Below are 23,161 nucleotides of genomic sequence, written 5' to 3'. Positions count from 1 at the left end.
TTATTAATTTTTTTTGTTCAAAACATTTTTTTCAGATCACAATTCAAGCTTTCAGCAAACACCCTTCGTCAATATTTATACATTACTCCAATACTGCAGGGGGCGCTGCGAGCGATCACTCGCCGCCAAACACGTGTTAAGATTTATTTTTAATTAAAAATACATATATATAATTTTAGGAGGTTCTAAAAATAAATAAATAGATAATAATAATACTAATAACTATTATTATTATTATACTAATTATTATTATTATTATTATTATTACAATGTAGAAAATAAGCATAATCAGATTTTTTTATTTTGAATGAGTGTGTTCAAAAAAATACTTTATTGTCACAAAATTATGAGTTTTTTTTATTTTACCAAATTGAAAACCTCTGAAATAAAATCCAGAAGAAGATGATTACAATCCATCAAACCAAGCTGAACTGCTTAAATCTCTGCACCAGGAGTAGCAAAAAGTTATCCAAAGCAGTGTGTAAGACTGGTGGAGGAGAACATGCCAAGATGCATGAAAACTGTGAATAAAAAACAGGGCTATTTAATCAAATATTGATTTCAGAACTCCTAAAACTTTATGAATATGAACTTGTTTTCTTTGCATTATTTGAGATCTAAAAGCTCTGCATCTTTTTTGTTATTTCAGCCATTTCTCATTTTCTGCAAATCCATGCTGTAAATGGCAATATTTGTAATTGGAATTTGGGAGAAATATTGTCCGTAATTTATAGAATAAAACAACAATGTTCATTTTATTCAAACGTATACCTATAAATAGCAAATCACTTATTCTTTTTCAGAGTTGTATATATGTTTTTCTTTTTTTTCCTGCAGTATGAAGCAGGTTGATGCAGTTGTGTGCAGATCTCTAGGTGGCAGCAGTGCTTCTATAGAGCTTCGTAAAGTCCTAGTAGAAGAGGAAGTGTGTGTTTGTGGCTGTAACGCCAGAGAAAAGGTTCTGTAGCTGGTTGGCGCTTAAAGTTACATAAGTAAGTTACATATTCAGGAAACTGCTTACGTTTTTTTTATACGGATAACAGTTAGAGTCTGAACAGTGTGTGTTTGTGTGTGTCCTGCCGTATCTGAATTGAGTTTCTGGTTGATAGTAGGGGACTTCAGCGCTACTGCGGGCCGCAGCACAAACATGGCTGAGGAAGACGATGATCCGGGCTTTGATGAAGATCTGGACGATGTTGGAAACGGTGTGGATTCAGGACACGGCAGGAGAAAGAGGCTGTTTTCTAAGGAGCTGCGCTGCATGATGTACGGCTTCGGAGACGACCAGAACCCCTACACGGAGTCAGTGGACATCCTGGAGGACCTGGTGATCGAGTTCATCACGGAGATGACCCACAAAGCCATGTCCATCGGGCGGCAGGGCCGCGTCCAGGTGGAGGACATCGTGTTTCTCATCAGAAAAGACCCGAGAAAGTTCGCCAGGGTGAAAGATCTGCTCACCATGAACGAGGAGCTGAAGAGAGCTCGCAAGGCTTTCGACGAGGCCAACTATGGGTCCTAAACTGTCTCTCACACACGAACAGTCTGTGGTGGTGGTTTCTCTACCACTGCTGGGTTTAAAACGACTTAAAAACTCAGTGTTTTGTGCTGGTATATTGGTCAGCACGTTTCACAAACATGTCCGGTTCTTATAAAATGCGTTTTTCCTGTTGTTTTTGCATTTTCTTTAACTGTTTGTATGTTTAAGGTGACCTACTTGGTTGAATTAAAGTTGGAACAGGTCTAGTAAAGTTTTAATTTCTGTAGGCTGATTGTATAAAGCACTGTGCAAAAGTAATCCCTGCTAAAAATACAGGTCAAGACCAGCTGGACTACCAACATAGGTCTGGATGACCAGCTGGTTCTTATCTGGATTTTTTTAAAGCAGGGATTGATCTTCAAATTTATTGCAGCTCTGTTATAACAATTGTTTTGTTTTTACATTTTCCGGCACCTGTGTGGAAAATTAAACAGAACCATCAACAAATAAATAAGCAGATGTTTTATTCATTTTTTAGCGTTTGTTCTTTTTGAAAAACACTTAGAATTTGTAAGTCTTGTAATTAATTTTTTTTCAAACCTCCTCCTGAAGTAGAGGAGTTCACTTCTTTCCTTTTAAGTTGTTCCAAACACACAATGTATTTTAAGTGTTTATTTAATTTATTGTTGGCGATGACTGCTTACAGCCAATAAAAACCCAAACATCAGTGACGGAACATTAGAATATTATATAAGACTAATAAATACTTTTGGCAGTGTGCCAAGTCCTGCTGGAAAAAGAAAACCACATCTCCATAAAAGTTATCAGCAGAGAGAAGCAGCAGATGACATGTCTCTCCAAACCATCACTGATTGTGGAAACTTCACCCTAGACCTCGAGCAGTTTGGTCTGTGTGTTTCTCCACTCTTCCTCCAGACTCTGGTTCCTTGATTTCCTAACAAAATGTAAAACTTACTCATGATCAACAATAGTTTTGAGCGCCAAGTCATCTGCTGGTGCTGGCTGCCTTTTGTGTAATATAAAGTACCAGTTGATTTTATATAATATAATACATTTTTTGAGACTGTTTTTTGGTGTTTCATTGACTCAACAATAAAATAAATACATGCTTAAAATAGATCATTCTGTGTGTAGTACATCTATATAACATCAGAGTAAATCTCAGTAGATAGATATTTGCTTCTGTCAGAAACAAGAAAGTATTATGTGGCAGAGATTGTCATATTTTACACTTGTCAGAAACTGTAATACAGGAAGGTTACGTTTGCAACTTGTCTAATATAAAAGCTGCTGTAATGTTGAAGAGGTCTGCTAACTATTTGTACAAATAACAAAACAAAACAACTAAATGAAGTGTAAAGGATACAATAGCTTGCTCATCACTTTAAATAGTGCTCTCTGTTTACAAATAAAAAAACTAGTTGTGTAGGAATTTAAAATCTAAATCGCAATCAAGAATCAATCATATATTCGACAAATATTGATGTTTTTTTTGTATTGCCCAGCACTTTTTTTTACTTCAGTTTAGTACTAAAAATAGATCTTGACATTTGCTTTCTATAAGATGAAAGCTTTGTGCTGTTTATTAGAGGCAGTGTTTTGACCATCGTTAAAATTAAATAGGAGGTGTCATATGTAACTTTCCCACAGTACTATATTAATGACTATGGCTCTTTTTAAAATGTAATAAATTACATCTACTCAGGCAGTGTTTGGAGACAAAAAAGGTATGGAATCAAGCACTTGTTTAAAAAAACTGTCTGTTATGGTACCTTTTGCTTAATTGTAAAGGCAGCATGGATGTATCTTACATAACCCATGATTCTTTGGGTTACAGCTGCCTCGACTTGCGAACATGACCCAAGCACGCGGCAATCAGCAGAAATACGTACGTAACAAATGTACGTTTTTTACAATTATTTACCCAAATTATCAGTTGTCGTCAGTATTTTGGCTTTTTATGTCTTTATGATTAGAATTAGTTACACCACTAGTCATGTCAGTTTCATGGTGTTGCTATATTTAAAGTGCATCTCAAACACAATCTGGCTGAAGCACCCTCATCATAGTTCTGCCTTCTAAGGTACTTACTATAGGAGACTGCATAGGCAGCAAGGCACTGAGGCAGCTGCCTTTTATTTTGGACACTGCCTATATGTGCCCATATTTGGAAAGTCATACAAAAGATTTAGCAGTTCTCTCCAGAGCACTGCCATATTACGAAGTAGTTGAAATTTAAGACTCTAAATAAAAATTAAAGACAGCAATAGCGAAATAATGATGTCTGCAATAATGCGTAAAAATTATATATGCTCTGATTAGCAGGAGAATTTGCTATCTGTGCACAACTAAATACAGGGTTTATTTCAAGCAAGATATTTTGGTGGTGTCTGCAATACTACAGTTACTACAATTAATCAAACATTTACACTTCAGTGTAACACTTGGACCACGGTCATGATATATGTGCAATCATGTTCTCAAGACCTCTGATTGAAGAATGAACAATAAATGCATAATTATATTGTGAAGTGATTCATATTGAATCAACAACAATGCAGCAAGGAATTAGCCCGAGATGGTCGAGCGTGACCTGCCTATTAAGAAGGAAGCAATCATCACACATTATTCTCAAGCATCTTAAGATTTTACGTTTTTTTTCTCATCCATTTTACATAGACATTTCGCATATGGGTTGACTGATGAAACTGAAGCACAACCATATTATGAATGACCAGTCATCTCAATCCTTATTTGGGTCAATGAGACTTGGGGAAGAAAAACGAAAAAAAAAAAAAAAGCTTTATTGATGAATTCCTCAGAACATAACCAAATACAGATTTGACTAAACAGACCAACTAAACACGAGCATGTCTTTTATTTTTTATTCTGTACTTTCTTTCAAGCGTTTGATCTTAAATACAATGAAGTATGAGAGGTTGTTGCATTGGTCTAAGCAGCGGTAACAAGCTGCCTGCTGATCTAGTCTAAATCTCGACTAAACGCCCAGCATTGCGGGGGTCCACCATGGCGTGGTGCGTGTTTTTGATGTACTGGCACCACAGACGCCACAGCTTGGCTCTTCCAGGAACATGCGGGTTAAACGTACCCCAGGATCATGATTGTTTGCATGCTGAACCTTGGCAGACCCCACCCAGGTGTCTGTCTGTTATGTCTGTTGAAGCGGCATAGCTGTGTTGAGATGAAGAAGGAGAGTCAACGGAGCAGATGGTGGGCAAAAGGGTAAAAGGGGGCATGAGTAGGTTTGAAAGAATGGGCTTGAGTTGACAGGGGGTCAAAGGGGGGAGGAATGTCCATGAGTCTCTGTTTTACTGCACGTTCTCCATCATCTTGAGGAATTCTGAAAAATAAAGGCATTGTAGTCCTCCATTAAACTGGTGCAACAATATTTAGCCACAGCATAATAATCATAATAATAATGTATTATTATACAAGCGTGTATACTTGACTATAATTCATAGAAAACTACAGTACTGCCAACACAGTGTATATAAGAGTTTTTAATACTAACAATAACCCCTGCATATTCAATGACATTCTTAGACATAAAAGCCGTCATACCGTCAAAGTCAAGCATGCCATCTGCGTTCTTGTCTCCGTCCTTCAGCAGCTCATCAATCTCATCTTCTGTGATGGACTCGCCAGTGCTGCGGATGATCTCAGCAAACTCCTCTCTGTCAATGTAGCCATCAGCGTTCCTGCGAAACCGCCAGGAAATGCAAGGTCAATCATCCATTGAATAAATACCATTCATCTGGAGAAGCCTAGTCTATATCAGTGAGTCGTGACATACTTGTCAAATACACGGAAGCACTCTGCCAACTCTTCCTCGCTCTTGCCAGCCTGGTCCTCCTTTAGGAGCCTCACCATCATGACCAAGAACTCTTCAAAGTCAATGGATCCGCTGCCTGAGGTTGATCAAAAAGAAGTGTACAGCCATTTTCGCTAAAGTAATATCGCATAGTGCATTAGACCTACTTATATAGACAGTAGTATAATCAACATGCTGTTTTTACAAGTGTCCCCAAGTCCTTACCATCCTCATCCACCTCCTCAATGATTTCAGCCAACTCCTCTCTGGTTGGATTCTGACCCAACATCCTCATGACAGTACCCAACTCATTGGTGCTGATGTCACCGCCACCGTCAGTGTCGAACATGTCAAAGGCAGCCTTGAACTCTGTTATTGCAAGAAACAAAAATCTCATCATACATCAAACAAACACTACAGTACACATTTAGAACTGATTAATTCATTCGTTAATACAGCCACTCACCAGCAAGCATCTCCTCGCTCAGGTAGGAGCGGGCCTCCTGCTGTGCGTCAGTCTGACAACCCACACAACAGCAATGATTAAAATATACCATCATTCACTTTATACAACCATATTTCTTTGTCATAATCCTGATGATGAGAAATGCTGGGTGTAATAATAACAGGCCGTATCTACCAATATATTCCTACGAAGTTTCTTTCTACATTTGTTTTGGAGAATTGTCCAACCAATTTGTGTCCAATTTTTGTCAGATTTATTGTTCATTCAAACTGAACAAATGCCAAGTTAGATAATATTGGTGAATGTCAGACTCAGATTTTGTCAGACTTTGTAAAAATTAGGTTTAAGAAAAAAATTATTAATACAAACAAATATAATAAGACCCATTTTATTTTTCTTAGCACTTTTAATAATAAATACTGTTTACTAACCCTTTAAACATTCTAGGCCTGTATATTAGCCCGCACTTAAATTTACTCTCAAAATACACAACTTAAATATTAGTTCAATGTAATCATAGGATAATTCATACAACTTCCTGAATAATACAGTTTAAAATAGTCTAATGTTCAAATGGTTAAGTTTTAGGCTTTTTCTCAGCCATGCGCACTGCAGTTGGCGCATTAATGCTATTTTAAGGATCAGCAGGTTATCTCCCACTCAGTGCCTCTACATGGCAATTCCGAAATTTAACTCCCGGAATGTGGCGCCTAAGCAAGTAATCTGGATGCACACACACTTTACTGCCCGGATCAAATGGCATCTCACCACCCTCTAACCTCACTGGTGCCATGCCAGTTTGGCTTTACATACTGTCTGCTGACTGCTAAATTAAATTTACAGAAGTTTTGGGCATCAAGTAGGATTTATGAAACACACACACAATGGCTAAAACAGCTTTAAAACTGAATTAGGCCTAAAATCAGACTAGCTGGTATTCTAACAAAGCATAAAATCTTTAACTTTCTTTAACGTTTATCCAACAGACACAAGCCTATGCTAAATTTTAAATTTAAAAAGCCCAGTGTACTAAATGTGTGCATGCCTCTTAATTAAACTGTTCTAGTTTACACATGCCAGCTTTTTTTTTTTGTAAAGGGTTGATTCAGGTATTATGAGAGATCAGTTAATTTGGAAATTTGGATATCACATGCTGTGGATATCCTTCGTTCCTTTTGTAATATTGTCAATTTCATAAAGAAATCATTTTTTATTTTTTATCAAATGCATTTACTAATCTGGAATAAAAAAGATTTTTGACAAATCCCCCCAAAATTACCCAATAGCTCAAAATACCTGAATGCTTTTTTTTTCTCCCTTTTCTGATTTCTTACCATGGTTGTGGTTTAGTTTCCCCCACTATTATCCACCAATCAAGGCCAAAGGAGTGGTCAATCCGCGTGCACCTCAACAGCCAGACTAGACATCAAGTGAGAGTTCAGACACACTTTAAACGGGTGGGCGAGGACACACCCCCTCCAGAATTAGAATGCTGCACTTTTAGGGCTCTGAGGCGACGTGAGCCAATCCAGTTCTGCGGTGTGTAGACAGAAGATCTGGTTTTGAGAGGGGAAAATATCTGAGGCCCTAAATTCTTTTCTGCTTCTTTCAGAAAAATCAAATTCAACGAGTAATGAAACTGGTTAAATGAGTGGTATTGGGGCAGAGAATTGATGGCTGGTCATGATGAAGGTGTGGAGATGCGCGAACCCTATAATAAAGCATATCTACTACTAGTAGTTCATTACAATTAATGTTTTTGACCCAGGTAATAGACTTGTTGCTGTGGCTCTATGCTAGTAATAGTGACATATTAAACATATATAATATAAAAAACCAGACCAAAACTTAACATTGTGCAACAGTACCAATTATATACAATGAAGTCATTTTTCAACACTTTCAGTAACTCTCAACACTTTGCGCTTTTGAGCTACAGAAAAGAAGTCCAGTCAACCAGTTCTGGGTAATTGTTGATTAAAAAAGATTCTCAGAGAGTCTCAGAATAGAATAGAATTATTTGGGTTAATAGAATAGAATAGAATAGAATAGAATAGAATATTCTCTGGGTGAAGATAAACTCGTGGGTGGCGCTCTCTCCCATGTCATAAGCAGAGTGAAACTGTAAACCCCAGAGGAAAAGTGCTGTGCTGCAGAACTTCAGCATGCCCTGAATAGCAAATGGTTCTTAGATACGAGAGGGTCAAGCTGCAGCCCACCCTTCTCAAAAAACATAAACAGCAGTGTAGAAGAGTAGCCCATAGCCTGAGCAGACCGGGCCTGGCAGTCCTTGTATGGCATGTATTTCCTGAATCAGGGAACATAAGCGAATGGACCAGAGAAGTGGACGGTGGGGGGCGATTAGACATCCATTCATCCATGTGTTTGGTGTTTGTGGGGGCGGGTTGGGTCCAGCATTTGCAGCCAAGAAGCTAGTAGGGTGGGGTAAGGGAGGAGGTAAAGGAGTATATACCCTGCGCCAGGAGCGGCAGCAATGTTTTGAAAGGAGAATTTTAAGGGTGGTGTGCAGCACGAGAGCATCATTCCTTAAAGCTGAACTGCCTCGTCAAGAACGTCTCTCAGTCTAGCGTTTCTCTCAGGCTTTGAGACACATCACCTGGAGATTACATTCACTGCACCGACTGGGTGCTCAACTCACCACCTGAACCAACTGGATGGTTATGGCTAGTCAACATGGAGAAGAAACAAGAACATCTTGGATGAAAATTGCTTTTACAGCTTTAGTGTGATCTGTGAAGATGCAACTGTATTTTATGGCATGATAGCATGACATCAAAAGGTAAGTATGAATGGAGACCAGACCTACATTGGATAGAGTGCAAACAGAGACTCTGCACTAAGAAAAGACCTTAAAAAAGAAAGCGACCAAAGAAGCTTTGAGGGTGGATCTTCTGTGAAAAGCTTGATGAAGGAAACAATATGGAAGATCTTGACCTGAAGGTGAAGTGGATGAGGTGATCTCAGAGACAGTTATTAGAAAAATATTCAGCCTCTAAATTAGCATTCATACAATTCCTTAGCAACGGTTAAGCATTCAAGCTTACAAATGTACATAGCTTAAATACTGACCAAATACTTTACCAATTAGTAAAAGGACGTGATTGCAAAAAAAAATTAAAAATAGAAATTACAAAAAAGAATGCTTGCAACCTGCCACCATTTCAACTATTCAATCAATAGATATGCATGTTTCTTATTTCCCGTGACAATAAGACATACAGGTTCATCAAGGTTAACGGAGGCTGGTTTATTTCGGAACACTACAGGGGGAGGGCACGCAGGGCAGAAAACAATTTTGAAGGCATGGTAGAAAGATCATGTCTTAAGAAGGAGCTGAGATACAAGGGCAGCTGGGGAAAGTGGGAGGTGGGAGGGTAGGGGGTGGGGACAAGAGAAAGTGGCTCCATCTTTAAAAGGTTTGGAGTGTTATATATAGATATAAATACAGTCCAACAGCGACCATTCCAGAAGGCCATTTACTGCCTCCAGTCCCTTCGATCCGTTCCTATAATGTTTATATAATGTTTATGTCTTTTTCTCCGTGGTTTCAAAAGGTTTATGGCTTTGGTTGAGTGGTGAAAGAGTGGAATGTAGCATCTTTACTGGACGTTCTCCATCATTTTCAGAAATTCTAGAAAAGAAAGAACGAAAAAAAAAACGGTTGTTGCATTAATGTTATGGCATCTGTTATGTCATGATTTAGAAGTCTCCTCTTGATTATATTTTTTTTAACATTAATTATGAAGTAAATAGTATTTTAACAGTATCAGTCAAAAGTTTGGACACACCTTGTCATTGAATGTTTTTCTATATTTCTTTATTTAATGTACTGTATTTTCTACATTGTAAAGTAATATTAAAGACATAAAACAATTAAGGACCACATATGGAATTAAGTATTTAAAAAAAAGAGTTTGTCCTTCACAATCCTCTGACCTAAACCTGATTTAAACTGAGATGGTGATTTGAGGTGATTTGGGATGAGCTGGAGCTTCACAGCATGATGGAAAAGCAGCAACTATTGTTCAGCACCTCCAGGAACTCCTTCCTTCAAGACACTGAGAAAACTATTGCAGGTGACTCTCCCTCATGAAGATTAATCAAAGCTTAATGTGCTACTTAGAAGAATCTAAAGAATAAAACATATTCTGGATTGTTTAAAATGTTCTGTTTCAAAAATAATTCCACATGTGCCCCTGTCTAGCTTTAATGTATTCAATATTAAAGTAAGAGGTACTGAATGTGTCTGTGTATATAAATTATTACTGTGAAATTGTAGAATTAATTCCAAAATGTGTATATACATGCAATGAAGAAGAAGGATGTTTAAATCATACCATAAATACACCGTTTTAAACTTTAAGTTTCAAGTTAATTCTTGTAAATATATGTGTCCAATTAAAATGTGAGTTAAGTTTACCATCAAAGTCAATTTTGCCATCCTTGTTGGTGTCTCCATCTGTCATGAGCTCGTCTATCTCGTCCTCAGTGATTGGCTCCCCAGTGGAGCGCATGATGTCACCAAACTCCTCCCGGTCAATGAAACCATCTCCATTCCTATATATTGAAACACAAAACAGAGCAATTAAACACATCACCTAGCACTGTTCTTAATAAAAATTATGCATCTAGTTTATGGCCAATATTTTTTATCATATTATTGTCAGATTAATATCTTTCTGCATGCTGTGGATGTTGTTACAAGCATGCCGTTGTTTGATGTTTGCCAGAACCTTTTGTAATACAAATTGCAACTTTCACTTTCATAAACAAATTAAAGTAGGCATTCAGTTAACCCTCAGTGACTAAAGTGTGAAGGTCAGAGCTGTGAAAACCTTGAATTTATATTAAATAATATAAGTACTCTTTTTGTCTGCCTCGTCCAATCATATTAAGCCACTGATTGGGGATGTTTATTGCATGTTTAATGTTTTATTTACTAAGTACTGTTTTTATCAGAATTCACACGACACTATGAATAGAGGAATGGTAAATGCCTAAACAAACTTCCGAACTGGAATCTCCCATCCAGCTGACAACTATTATAAAAAACTACACTGAAACTCTAATATTTCAGGTGTTCAACCTCACTCACAAGATAACACCTCACTACTTATACAAGTCCCCTGAGGTATCACTTCACAATCAATTTACAAACAGCTACTCCGTGACTTATATAGGTCTTATATCAGTGAATATAAGACCTTTTTATTAATGTGATTAAGATGGGCACATTTAAATCACATCAATTTAAATCACAAAAAAATAATTTGTTCAGAGACAATGAATAGCCTATTTGTTGAACATGCTGGTATTGTTGTAAGCTGATTGTTACAGATGTTACAGTTGGTTACATACTTGTCAAAGACACGAAAGCATTCAGAGAGCTCCTCCTCGCTCTTGCCGGCCTGGTCCTCTTTTAGCTGCTGCACCATCATGACCAAGAACTCCTCAAAGTCAATGGTACCACTGCCTGAGGTAACACATCATATGTTTCACTGATACACAATTTGAAATAGAATAGAATAAACCTAATGAAAATATTCAGTTTCGTATTAAATCATTTTTAGTACACCCTTATAAAAAAGATGGGGAATAGTTAAGTTTAAAAAAATCGTTTATTGTGTTTTGTTCTTCAAATACAAGGGAGAAACTCTATAAGGCATTCTTTAGAACTGATTTTGAGTTTGACTCATAAAATACAGAAAATACATGTTTTCCTTGGGCAAGGTCAGACTTTAGATCAGTGAAGGACAACATGGACCAAAGCCCACCACAGACTGATGATTTCCCTGCTAGGTAAGTTGAATGAGATGTACTTGAGCAAATAAAGCATAAAACTGTGAAGAAACGCAGCCCACCAAGAACAAGATTGCCCACCCTTTCTCTAGATAAAGCTGCAAAGACTGAGGACTGATTGAATTCTGAATATGGAGAGAAGTGACCATGTTTATTATTTCTCTACCTTTAGCTGTGTCATAACATGCAACATTGAACTTATTGAATTCTGAATAAGGAGAGAAGTGACCACGTTTAGACATGTAGACATTGTTTCACTGGAATATACTGATATACACCAACACGATAGTGTTTCTCATTGCAAAGAACCCGGCAATGAACATTGATCACTGCGATGTTCAGACATCTTTTCATCTGGTATCTTTTCATCAGCACAGCAGAAACTCTCACAAGAGAAAAGTTGAGAATGTCTTTTTTCTACATGCTTTTAGAATCAAGTGGCACAGAGATATGTACAATTTGGCGCGCTTCAAATACTAGAGTTAGTGGATTTATAAGAAAGAGGGAAAAAGCAAAAAAAAAATAAACATGTTGCACTCCTCTGGTCTCGGGTACATTTCTACTTATCTCAGGCCAACATGGAAAACAAATCCAAATAGCAAACATTTCTCTGGCCATTTTCTAAGTTGTATCATTTCAACCCTTTAGTTGCAGAGTACAACATGGGAATCGGCCCAACTCCCCAGTCGTCAAGTATTTTTGTCAATCATCTGCATACTGAATATAAACCACATTCCACCCAATTCCACATGACTGATGCCAACACTCAGCTAATGCTCTGACACATCAGCCAGGCTGAGCTCGGGCTGATTCTTTATTCTATATGGGGAGACTCTCACTGATAATCTGGAGATTAGTCACAAGGCCAAAACTGGACTACAACACCACCCACTAACTAGACACATAGACTATATTACATCAAGCCAGAGATGTTTAATAGCAAAGTAGAACTACTATATTACACTGCAAAAAATCCATTGGCAAAACCTAGACAAAATATATGCAAATTAAGACAAATATATGTATATTAAGCAAAACAATCTGCCAATGGGGTAAGCAAAATATTCTTAGTAAGATTTCTTACAAAAAGCAACGGCAAAGTCTCAAAATGAGTGAAGTAACACCTAAATCAAGTAAAAATTCTTGTGTCCAAAGTTTTTGGACACAAGAATCAGAATAACTTGATTGCTGCTTGATTGTGCTTATTTTGAGTTCAAATTACTTAATTTAAGGTACAAATTCTAAGTAAGAATGATTAAGATAATTACCCCTAAAATAAGCAAAATAATCTAACACTTACAATGCTTAGTAAGACAAAAAAACATCAGAGAAGAAAATAAGATTTATAGCCTTAAATTTAGAAAATTTCACTTTCTAAGATTTATTTTTTTGCAGTGTACTGTTCTTAAGTAGTAAAATGCTTTTTTTCTTCTACTTGCACTTTTACTTACAGTTTAATACTTTTCCTCAGATACATTTTTAGCGTGCTGCTTCGTTACTCGTTACCAGGGGAATCGCCAGTCCTTTTTAGGGGCTCAGAAACCGCCAATGATAATCTCCGTTCTCTCCACTGAGCACACACGCACATGTGCGCGCACGCAATATATCAAACAGCGCTCCTTATTCTGCCCTTTCTGTTGTCTCACACCTTGGTTTTAAAAATAGAGGGCCATATTCAGATTCAAGTGAAACTAAAATAAATATAAATAAATGGTATTTCATTGCTCAGTATGAGCAGTCTGAAAAACCCATCCTGAGTTTTGAGCAGCTTTCCAGCTGTTTAAATTAGACAAGATAACAAAGATAACAAAGCTTCAGGAGGTATTTTTTAAAAATAAATATTTAAAAATGATTTATTTCTTTATCTGCTGAAAAGATTCAAGTTTAAAAAGTAACACACCTGTCCCCTGTACTGTAACAGTTTGTGTTTCTGTTTGACCCTAAACCTCTGATCCTAGAATTCCCCCTGCTCATTAAAATGATAAAAGCCCACATTATCACTAAAGCTAGATCAGTAGATGCTCTCCACTGTCATGGGGTTTGATGAAGCTGCTCTAATCTTTTGGCCTTCAGTAGTGATAGACCACTAGTGACCTTTTATGCTAATTTTGTTTAAATATTCTAACAGCTTGCTGTTTAGCTTCTCTTTTGTTAAGTTTGTTAAGAAAGGGTAATTTAAGACTTTATGTAAATGTACTCTTTCCTGTTCTTACGCTGTTGCTACAGCCAAAGGAATTGTGAGTGTCCTTTAGCCTAAACATAAGAAATAATATAAACAATATGATATTTTAACTTTTAACTTATTTCTGTAAAAACTACAAAACACAATAGTTGTACTTTTACTTTTAGTACTTGAGTAGAAAAATTCAGAATAAACTACTTGCAGTACTTAAGTACAAAAATGTTGAATACTTTAATACTTCTACTTAAGTAAGGAGCTTAAAGAACACTACTCAACTACTCACTACTCAAGTCACTTTTTTGACAGAGTGCTTGGACTTTTACTTAAGTCTGGATCTCTAGTACTTTATACATGTCTGCATCTAGCTAACCCATTAACTAGCTGACAACTCTGGAAACAAGGAGTTTTAATTCTACAGTTTTGATTTTGTTTTAATTTACTATAATATATTACTAAATTTACTATATTTGTTATATTTGATTATATTACTTATGCATTTAAACACATACCATCTTCATCAACCTCTTCAATGATGGCATCCAGCTCCTCTCTGCTTGGATTTTGGCCCAACATCCTCATGACTGTGCCCAACTCTTTGGTGCTGATGTCACCGCCACCGTCAGTGTCAAACATGTCGAAGGCGGCCTTAAACTCTACAGTAGGAAATGGAAAACAAAGGTCATGAACATTGCAAGATTGTAAAATGATACAAATGATACATTTGGTAAAAATGGGTAATTGCACAGAGCATGTGAAAAAAAAGTACTTTTAAAACATGCATTGTGGTGCTGTCTCCATTCATAATATATCAATCCAATGATTTTAGCAAGCATTCTGGCCCACTCTGTTTCAGCTAGATAGATCTTTTCAATAATAACTTTGCAATTCTTCGGTTTAATGATGTGTAAATGACCAGATTTAGACTGGGATTGTTGTCCTGATATTTCCAATTGTTTAGGTAACCAAAAGCTGTCAGAAAAACATGACCACTCTGTTTTAGATGTAATGTATTTGGCTTTGCATTAATATTTACAGAGACACAATAATAACATTAATTTTGATATGTTTTCCCTCTTCTTTCAGAAATACTACTGCTTTCAATAAAAAAAACATCATATTTTTCAGGTAATGTTAGTGAGTAAGACGTCTGTGATTGTTAAGCCAAGATTTTTCACTTAAACATATTATTCATACAGTTAGTGATTCCTGAATATATAGAACACTTTGGCTAATTTTCTTGTACTACCTGAGAATTATAGAATTCTGAGAATTCTTAGAACTTGGTGGTCCTCCATCACAATGCAGAATCACACTGTAAGATTTTAGGCTAACATGACTGAGCATATTCATAATCAAGGCAATGATTAATGTCATGCCAACACACTCACCAGCAATCATCTCCTCACTCAGAAAGGAGCGTGCGTCATTCTGGGCGTCAGTGGGCTACAGGAATGGTGTAAGAAAGGAAAAAGAATAGAAATGATTACTAAAAGGGGAGAAAGTGAGAGAAAGAGAATGTGTGTTGTAACCTCTGGTGAGTCCAGCTGCACATTATAACAAAACCTTATTATAATAAACAGAAAATCCTGTACAGGGGATGCCGGTTGAGCAGCATGGAGTGTGCACTTGTGTGAACACTTAAAAGGGCATTTCCAAGCTGTAGCTCATTACTGCTACTTCCTCTGGTCTCACATCGGACACCGCTTTGCTGAACAACAGCCGACCTGGTGAGCATAGATCGTAACTTGTCTAATTTAAAACAGCTCACTAAAATACGTTTTCTTCTCTATTATGGACGCTTACAAGCATGTGGTAATTAAAAAGGTTTTAAAAAATGGTTCTATTCAGTTGTGGTTCTCAAACTGATCCTCAGAATCCAGACACCCTTTTTATTTTTGTCCAATGAAAAATGTCTCTCCAAAACATAAACTCCAAAACTTTACAGGAGAGAGATAAAACCTTCTTAACCTTATTTCAGGTATTTTTTGGCACAATTTAAGGGACATTTTGTGTTTACAAATGATGTAGTGAACAAATAATTGTCAGAAATGGAGATTCTTGTTTTTTGTGGGTTAGGCCGAAACAAAACTCTGAAACATCCAGCTTCATCAGCACAATTAACTGCAATACTAGTGGAACACTTTTTGATGCAAGCTGTGGCTGTAAAATCAATCAATCCAATCAAATCAAATTGATTTCTATAGTATATATAGTATAGTACTACAGTGTGTTTTTGGCAACTGATGCTGCCACAAACAGGTGTACATGAACCTGATAATATGACAACACAAAAAAACATGAAAAGCCTAAGCCAGGGGCAACATTTTCATTTTCAAATCATTTACCATACTAATTAATTTTAATTGAACTGATTGAATTCTGAATATGGAGAGAAATGTCCATGTTTAGACATGTATATGTTGTTTCACTGGAATATATAGATATACAGGGCAGGCTGTGGAATTTTCATCACAATATCCCTGTATCACTGCAATGTACAAAAGTGCTAAAAACATATTTTCATCTTGTATATTTTCATCAGCACAGCAGCAACTGTGATGAATGAAATGTTGAGAATGTCTACTTTCTATATGCTGTACTATTTTTGCAGCACATGGCCAGTTTGAAGTGGCACTCTTCAAAAACTAAACTCTGGACCATCAGGCTTCATCCACACAGGATTTTTTCTACTGAATCCAATCAAATCAAATCAAATTGATTTCTATAGTACTATAGTGATTCTATAGTATAGTACTATAGTGTGTTTCTTGGCAACTGATGTTGCCACAAACAACTGTAAAGGAACCTGATAATATGACAAAGGATCAACAACAAATAAAACATAAAAAAAACAAGCAATGGGCAACAATGTAAGGACAGTGATAACTCGGGAAAGGTAAAGAGATTAAATTAGTTCTCTATGAATTTATATGGAGTAAAGTGAATGTGAATAGATGATCAGATTGTGGCTAACGACTCCAGTTGGTCTGACTATTACAGCCTACTTATAATGATAGAGCCAGGAGGTAACTTAGACATGAAAGTACAACCCTGAAACACAGGCATCCATCCGCACCTATTGTACACAAACAGACTTGATCAATGATTTTTACCCTAGAGTAAAATATGGACAATCTTGAGTCCTTAAGGAGAAGGCTGAGAACATCACCTAAATTGCACCAAACAAGGTTTCCATTATTGTTCTTATTATTAAGCATGTGTGGATAGTACTGGTATAGTGTTAACAGTACTATGTTGTTAAGAAAGTAATGCTTAGTGCTAGGCCTGTCACAATAACTACATTATCGACTTATCGTTCAATAAATTCACATGACTTCAGTCATGATATCTTCAGTCATGATATCGTCCACCTTTATTAGGCACCTTTATTAGGAAAGATGTCCTACATCAACACCCAAAACAAACTTAAAGAAATATATTAACGGCCCAGTGTGGCTCTAGTTGCTTAACTTTAGTGTCTCTTAGGTTCGTGTTGCCTCAGCCTTTTATTCACCATCAGCATATCTCTCGAGTGAAGGCTGACGCAGGGTCTTCATGCTGGTTCAACGCGGCCCAGCTTGGACAGACCGGGGCTGAACGTCATTTCCAAAAATTAGGTGCAGTGCCAAAATTAGGTGCGTGAACAGGAATAGAAAGTTTATTGTCTTTAAAAGGGTTAATTCTTTATATTATGTAACATATTATGTAATCATTTTATTAGTGCTAAGTTAATGGTCTAATAATGGCAACAACATCGTTTATCGCAATGATTTCTGGGACATAATATCGTTAGCAAAAAATGTTAGCGTGACAGGCCTACTTAGTTCCTTAATGCTATTTTATTTAACGTATATAAACCTGCTCAGCTTCTTTGTAGTGCATACTGTCACCACTGTATCAAAACCTATATACCTTTATAACTGTTGACGCTTACTATGTACTCGCCCTTCCAGGCTCTTATTTAAATCCTCTGAAGGTCCTGTGGGCAATATGGCCGAGAAACCTTAAACGGACTTGGGATCAAAAAGGCCGTAGATCCCAACGCTCAAGCACATGCTCCAGCTGTGTATTCAGTGCACCAATATAGCTCCGATTAATACCCCCAGAACCCCAAGAGTGTCACAGAAGAAGACAGGCATTAAAATAATGCTCCTTCCACTCATATGTCCTCTTGTCTTTCATCTCTGCAATTCACAGTGCAAATGCCAAAGTGTACTCTTTCTCCCACCCACCCTCTCTCTCTCTCTCACTCTCTCTGTCTCAAACACACACACACACATGGTGCTAATACAATAGTTGTAGCAAAAAAAACCTTCAACCTTGTACACATTTATCTCAGGCGCTTTCTTTCTAAAATGCTTTAGAATTTATCAAACACTATTAAAAACAAACTCGTAGCATAGTATTCACTTTGCCGTTATTTAACTGTTCCAATTTTTTCCTTCTATTGAACTGTTTTTTTTCTGATTCAAGGAACATTTACAAAGCATAGCCAGCCTTACACCCCTGAGAGGAACAAGATGTGAATATTCACATGAATATCCAATGTCAATTTATTTTCTGACCTCCATGGACCACCTCCAGTAAATATGACCCCTCACATACCCACAGAAGTGTTAGCATCAACACCAAAACAAACAGAGTGCAAGAATAATGCTAATATCAGTGCTTTGTTCAAGTTACACTTTTTTGCCTTTTCAGGCTTTGACTAATAACACAATCCAAATATAATGCATTCATTGTTAAGAACCTGCCAATGTGATACACATCCCAATACAGGGATTAAGATTCAATACATTGCGATATATATTGCAATTACTCCAGCAGATCTAAGTATCTAAATAAACAGCCTGACTTAAAAATAGAGCCAGAAGGTAACATAGACACAAGAGAATACTGAAACACTGGCATCCATCCTCTCCACTGCCCACACACCTACTTTTCCTCTTTATTCTCTCATATACTTAGAGCAGAAATATAGACAATATGGGTTCATAAATTCTGAGCAAAAGAAAAGTTCACTTTTTCAGAAGAGTGGAATCTGATAAAAGGGTACAACACTGCTATTTTTGTGGTCTGGTTTAAAGACAACACAAAATTAAACACTGTGAGACACAAATCTAATATGATAATTAAAAGTCAATACTGTGTTTTAATTGTGTGTTTTTGAGAATCAATCCAGTACTGCAAAACACAGTATTCTGATTCTTGAATATATATTGATATTGATAAGACTCCATGAACAGTAATAGTTCCAGTAATAACTCATGCAGCAAAGATTTCCCATTTAAAAACTGTTACCTTAAAGTAAATTTTCTTGCATCAAATAAAACCTTACACCATCTTCAAGTTCACATTTCATGAAAAAAGCACACAGGCTTTTGTATGATTCCCCCATTCTACGTTCAAATTAAAAAATCAGAGTATTCCAAGCAGTCTCATCAGAAATAAACATCCTCAAAATGGTACTAAATGCTTCAATAAATGTTCTCTTCCATTTATATGAGCTCCACATCACTGATCCCACAGCCCAGAAAAGTGCTCTTACCATCCTGCAGGCCTGTTACACTGATCACAGTGTCTGGAAGGAGGACAAGACAAAAAGATCAGGGTCCAGATGAGCGAGCAGCCACAGAGAGCTTCCTAATAAGTATCCTCACACTAATCTACCTTTTTCTGAAAAAGTTCAGGATTGGGTTAGAAGGTCTTAGCTAGGGATATATTGACCAATGCCTGCCCTGGTTGTATCGAAAGTACCACCCCTCGATAGCATCCCACTGTAATACATCGCCAGCATCCCTTGAGAACCTTCCATTGCCCCATATTTAGATAAAGGACAAGACAAGCACCCCCAATGCTGCTTATCAAAAAAAGGAATGGGGGGGGGGGGAGATGTTATTTTAGCAGAGGATAAACAGAGATTCCAGTAGCAGATGGACACCAGCCATGACATGCATGCATGTGGTTTATCCTGTGCAATGGGAGAAGGGTAAGATTTATGGCGTTACACATGCTTGAATTTCTTCACCTTATCTGCCAATCACTTTCTCTATACAGCTGGCTTTTAATGGGTTTCTGAAACAGCTGTTTGGGCTGAATAGCAGATCAATATTAACACTGAAGTGAGAAAAAAGAATGTCTTCAAGTGAAGTGCAAGTGTTTTAACCCAGAGACAACATATAACATTTTGTGATAGAACATTAATTTGGCACCTAATTTTAAATGCTTTGAATATTTTTAAATTTTTACATATAAGTGCACACATAAGTCATTCCAATAAGTGTGCATATAAGTCATTCCAAAGCAAAAAATATTGCTATTTTTCCAGTTTTCAATTGTAATTTACATATTTCTCCTCCATTTACAGTTCCAAAAATTTCCATTTGTCAATCATTAATCCTCATCGCCACATCTTTCCATGTTGATGTATCAGGTTTCTTGTAGTAATCCATAGATTAAGTTTCACTGGCTTACAAATAGAACCCAATCTTAATGCTGACACCAAAATAAAAAAGCAGCATCTCTTACATATGCAATCAAGCATTTACTATCAGTTAGTTATCATTTAAAAATAGGCTATAATTATAAACATCCGTTACCATTAAACACAATGTTCACAAGCACCTTAACTCTGAATGCACGTCGTGGACTGTGTTCACAATCTGAAAACATGCAGGTCTGAAAATAATAGTTCAGCTGAATGGGTAACACTCAGCCACTCACTGAAAGACACTTTTCCCTGCTGTGATATGACAAGCGTACAGGCCACGCTAACACTGCTTAATTACAGCAGCACGCAGCAGGACTGACTACATATATATATATATATATATATAAAAATATACACAGTAGCGTGAAAAATATATCAGATTTATTTTGTTTTTGCTTTTTTGCCATACTGATATTTTGCCGATTATCAAACAATCTTTAATATCAGACAAAAAACCCGGAGTAAATATAAGAATCACTTTTTAAATGATAATTTTGTGTATTATTCATTAAAAGACCAATCTATCCCCTGAAAAAAGTTTGTGCCCCTAAACCCAATAACTTGTGGTTGTGCCACCCTTGGCTGCAACACCTGCAATCAAGCTTTTTTGATAACTGGCTATGAGTCTTTCACATCTCGGTGGAGGAATTTTGGCCCACTTTTCTTTGCAGAATTCTTTTAATTCAGCCACATTTTAGTTTTTTTTAAGCACACAGCATCTCAATCAGACTTTAACTAGGCCACTCCAAAACCTTAGTTATGTTTTTTAAAGCCATTCAGAGGTGGACTTTTTGTGTGGCTTGGATCATTGTCATGATGCAGAACCCAAGTACACCTGAGCTTAAGGTCACAAACAGATGGCCAGATATTCTCCTTCAGGATTGTCTGGTGAACAGCAGAATTCCTGGTTCCATCTATTACAGCAGGTTGCCCCGGCCCTGAAGCAGCAAAGCAGCCCCAGACCATCACACTACCACCACCATGTTTTACATTCAGTATGATGTTCTTTTTCTGAAATTCTGTGTTGATTTTACACTAGATGTAATGAGACACACCTTCCAAACAAATTCACTTTTCATCAGTCCATCAGTCCCCTAAGTTCTGGAGATCAGCAAGATGTTTTTGGTAAATGTGAGATGGGCTGTCGTGTTCTTTTTGGGCAGCAGTGTTTTTTGTCTTGGAACTCTCCCATTGAGACCATTTTTGTCTCTGTCTTATTGTTGGATCATTAACACTGACCTTTACTGAGGCAAGTGAGATCTGCAGTTCTTTAAACGTTGTTCTGGATTCTTTTGGGACCTCCTGGATGAGTTCTCAAGGCCCTTTTGGAATAATTTCGGCTGGCCGGCCACTCCTGGGTAGGTTCACCAGTATTCCGTGGTTTCTCTATTTGTGAATAATAGCTCTCACTCTTGTCCCTTAGAAACACCTTAAAAATGATTTTGTAACATTTTCCAGCCTGATAGATGATCAATGACTTTGTTTTCTCAACTGTTTCTCAATTTTTTCAGATTGTGCCATGATGTGTTGCTTTTTGATATTTTATCCTGCTTCATGTTATCAGACAGGTTCCATTTAAGTAATTTTTTTATTCTACAGGTCTGGCAGTAATCAGGTCTGGTTGTGGCGAGTGAAATTAAACTAAGCTTTCTAAAAAATATAATTATTCAAACACTTTGTCCACAAAAGGCTAGATTAATTTGGATAGTTATTTCCCTTAATAAATAAAAGTGTCAATTAAATATAGCTCAGGTTATATTTGTCTGATATTAAAGTTTGTTTAGCGATATAAAAAAATGTAAGTATGACAAAAATACAAAACAAAATACTTTTTCACTCTGCAATTATTTAGTTACAGTTCCATACATTTTGAATATAGGCATGAACTGATTTGAAATGTGAGCAGCAGGGAGAGAAATGTGTGGATAGGTTAGAGTATGGATGCAAGAAAACTGATAACCTTCATAATCTAATAACAACAGAACATCAATTACTCATGCTCATATGAAGCCAAGAAAAAAAGAGATATGGACACGTCTCATATGTACTGCAACGCAAGCTTAATTTAAATGCACACATACATACGGTACATATATACGCTATATATACGTTGAACACATACGTTAAAAACGTATACATATATAAAGATGTATTGATTTGAGGTCATGTCGCCCAGCCATATCACCCCCTATCATCACATCCTTTTATCCTCAGTGTTGTTTTGGAGCTGTGTGTGTGTGTATGTGTTAGCGGGCCACCAGCACACAGGCAGCTGTTGAAAGTGCATTCATGGCTTGATTAACTGGCTTCTACACTGATGGAGCCTCAGTCACATTGAGTGGCTTAAGCTTGGGTGACTGACAGTACCAACTGGACTCACTCACTCTCTCAATCACTTACTCTCTCACTGTGCGCCTCTCATACTCCTCCTATTTTCCTCACTCTATTCTTAGATATTCTTGAAAGGGGCAGCTGGAGACTGAAGACCAACTTGAGACTTGCTCCAAGCTAAATAAGGAAGGGGAGCTGAGGGCCCTCCCCTGTGCCCCCTCGGCAACCCATATCTTTGTCTGCATCCACGCTGCTCTGGATACACTAAAGTCACCAGAAAAATCAACAAAACCTGTGTAGTAATAATAAGTAATAATAAAAATAGGAATGCATATGTTCACTGAATAAGAGGATTTTTGTAGATATTTTAAAAGCGAATTTGCCAATATTTTTCCACACATTAGTTTCGCTTCTAAATATTGTCAAATAAAAATATTTTCATGAGACATGATTATTGGGATTGTTCGATATACGAATATGTGGTAGATCAAAATAATTTTCAGTCTAAGTTAGATTTACATCTACATAAATAGACTTTA

At 36.9% G+C, this 23,161-nt stretch overlaps 3 protein-coding genes across 4 annotated transcripts; 1 reads left to right on the top strand and 2 right to left on the bottom strand.

Moving 5' to 3' along the window:
- Positions 1–854: 854 nt before the first annotated feature.
- Positions 855–2,010, top strand: taf13 (TATA-box binding protein associated factor 13). 2 transcript variants are annotated; one of them, XR_002650928.2, is made up of 3 exons: positions 855–992; positions 1,110–1,640; positions 1,760–2,010. XR_002650928.2 is itself a non-coding variant. In XM_022677423.2 (2 exons), the coding sequence occupies exon 2, from the start codon at positions 1,148–1,150 to the stop codon at positions 1,520–1,522; it is 375 nt and encodes a 124-aa protein (XP_022533144.1). In that variant the 5' UTR covers positions 855–992; positions 1,110–1,147; the 3' UTR covers positions 1,523–2,010. The 2 variants fall into 2 exon arrangements, 1 of the variants encoding a protein (XP_022533144.1); XM_022677423.2 differs by having other exon boundaries at positions 1,110–2,010.
- A 2,275-nt stretch (positions 2,011–4,285) lies between these two features.
- Positions 4,286–7,242, bottom strand: LOC103044421 (troponin C, skeletal muscle). Its single transcript, XM_007249856.4, has 6 exons — positions 7,134–7,242; positions 5,800–5,851; positions 5,559–5,702; positions 5,316–5,430; positions 5,084–5,220; positions 4,286–4,862 (listed from the first exon to the last, which is right to left on the bottom strand). Exons 1-6 carry the CDS (start codon positions 7,134–7,136, stop codon positions 4,831–4,833), a joined length of 483 nt encoding a protein of 160 aa, XP_007249918.1. The 5' UTR covers positions 7,137–7,242; the 3' UTR covers positions 4,286–4,830.
- Positions 7,243–9,046: 1,804 nt separating this feature from the next.
- tnnc2.1 (troponin C2, fast skeletal type, tandem duplicate 1) lies at positions 9,047–19,450 on the bottom strand. The gene is made up of 6 exons (XM_007249857.4): positions 19,350–19,450; positions 15,190–15,244; positions 14,311–14,454; positions 11,179–11,293; positions 10,241–10,377; positions 9,047–9,451 (listed from the first exon to the last, which is right to left on the bottom strand). The coding sequence occupies exons 1-6, from the start codon at positions 19,350–19,352 to the stop codon at positions 9,420–9,422; spliced, it is 486 nt and encodes a 161-aa protein (XP_007249919.1). The 5' UTR covers positions 19,353–19,450; the 3' UTR covers positions 9,047–9,419.
- Positions 19,451–23,161: the final 3,711 nt, after the last annotated feature.

The sequence above is a fragment of the Astyanax mexicanus genome, chromosome 13 (genome assembly GCF_023375975.1).
Source record: "Astyanax mexicanus isolate ESR-SI-001 chromosome 13, AstMex3_surface, whole genome shotgun sequence".
Taxonomy (NCBI): domain Eukaryota; kingdom Metazoa; phylum Chordata; class Actinopteri; order Characiformes; family Acestrorhamphidae; genus Astyanax; species Astyanax mexicanus.
This window is presented reverse-complemented; position numbering and strand designations above follow the sequence as displayed.

Excerpts from the sequence above, each read along its gene's own strand:
- tnnc2.1 (XM_007249857.4), bottom strand. Across the intron at positions 14,455-15,189 it reads GAGTGAGGAGATGATTGCTG|AGTTTAAGGCCGCCTTCGAC; the intron begins GTGAGTGTGTTG and ends TTCCTACTGTAG. Across the intron at positions 9,452-10,240 it reads TGGCAAAATTGACTTTGATG|AATTTCTGAAAATGATGGAG; the intron begins GTAAACTTAACT and ends TTTCTTTTCTAG.
- taf13 (XM_022677423.2), top strand. The coding sequence starts at position 1,148 with ATGGCTGAGGAAGACGATGATCCGGGCTTTGATGAAGATCTGGACGAT.
- LOC103044421 (XM_007249856.4), bottom strand. Across the intron at positions 5,431-5,558 it reads TGAGGAGGTGGATGAGGATG|GCAGCGGATCCATTGACTTT; the intron begins GTAAGGACTTGG and ends GATCAACCTCAG. Across the intron at positions 5,221-5,315 it reads TGCTTCCGTGTATTTGACAA|GAACGCTGATGGCTACATTG; the intron begins GTATGTCACGAC and ends GCGGTTTCGCAG.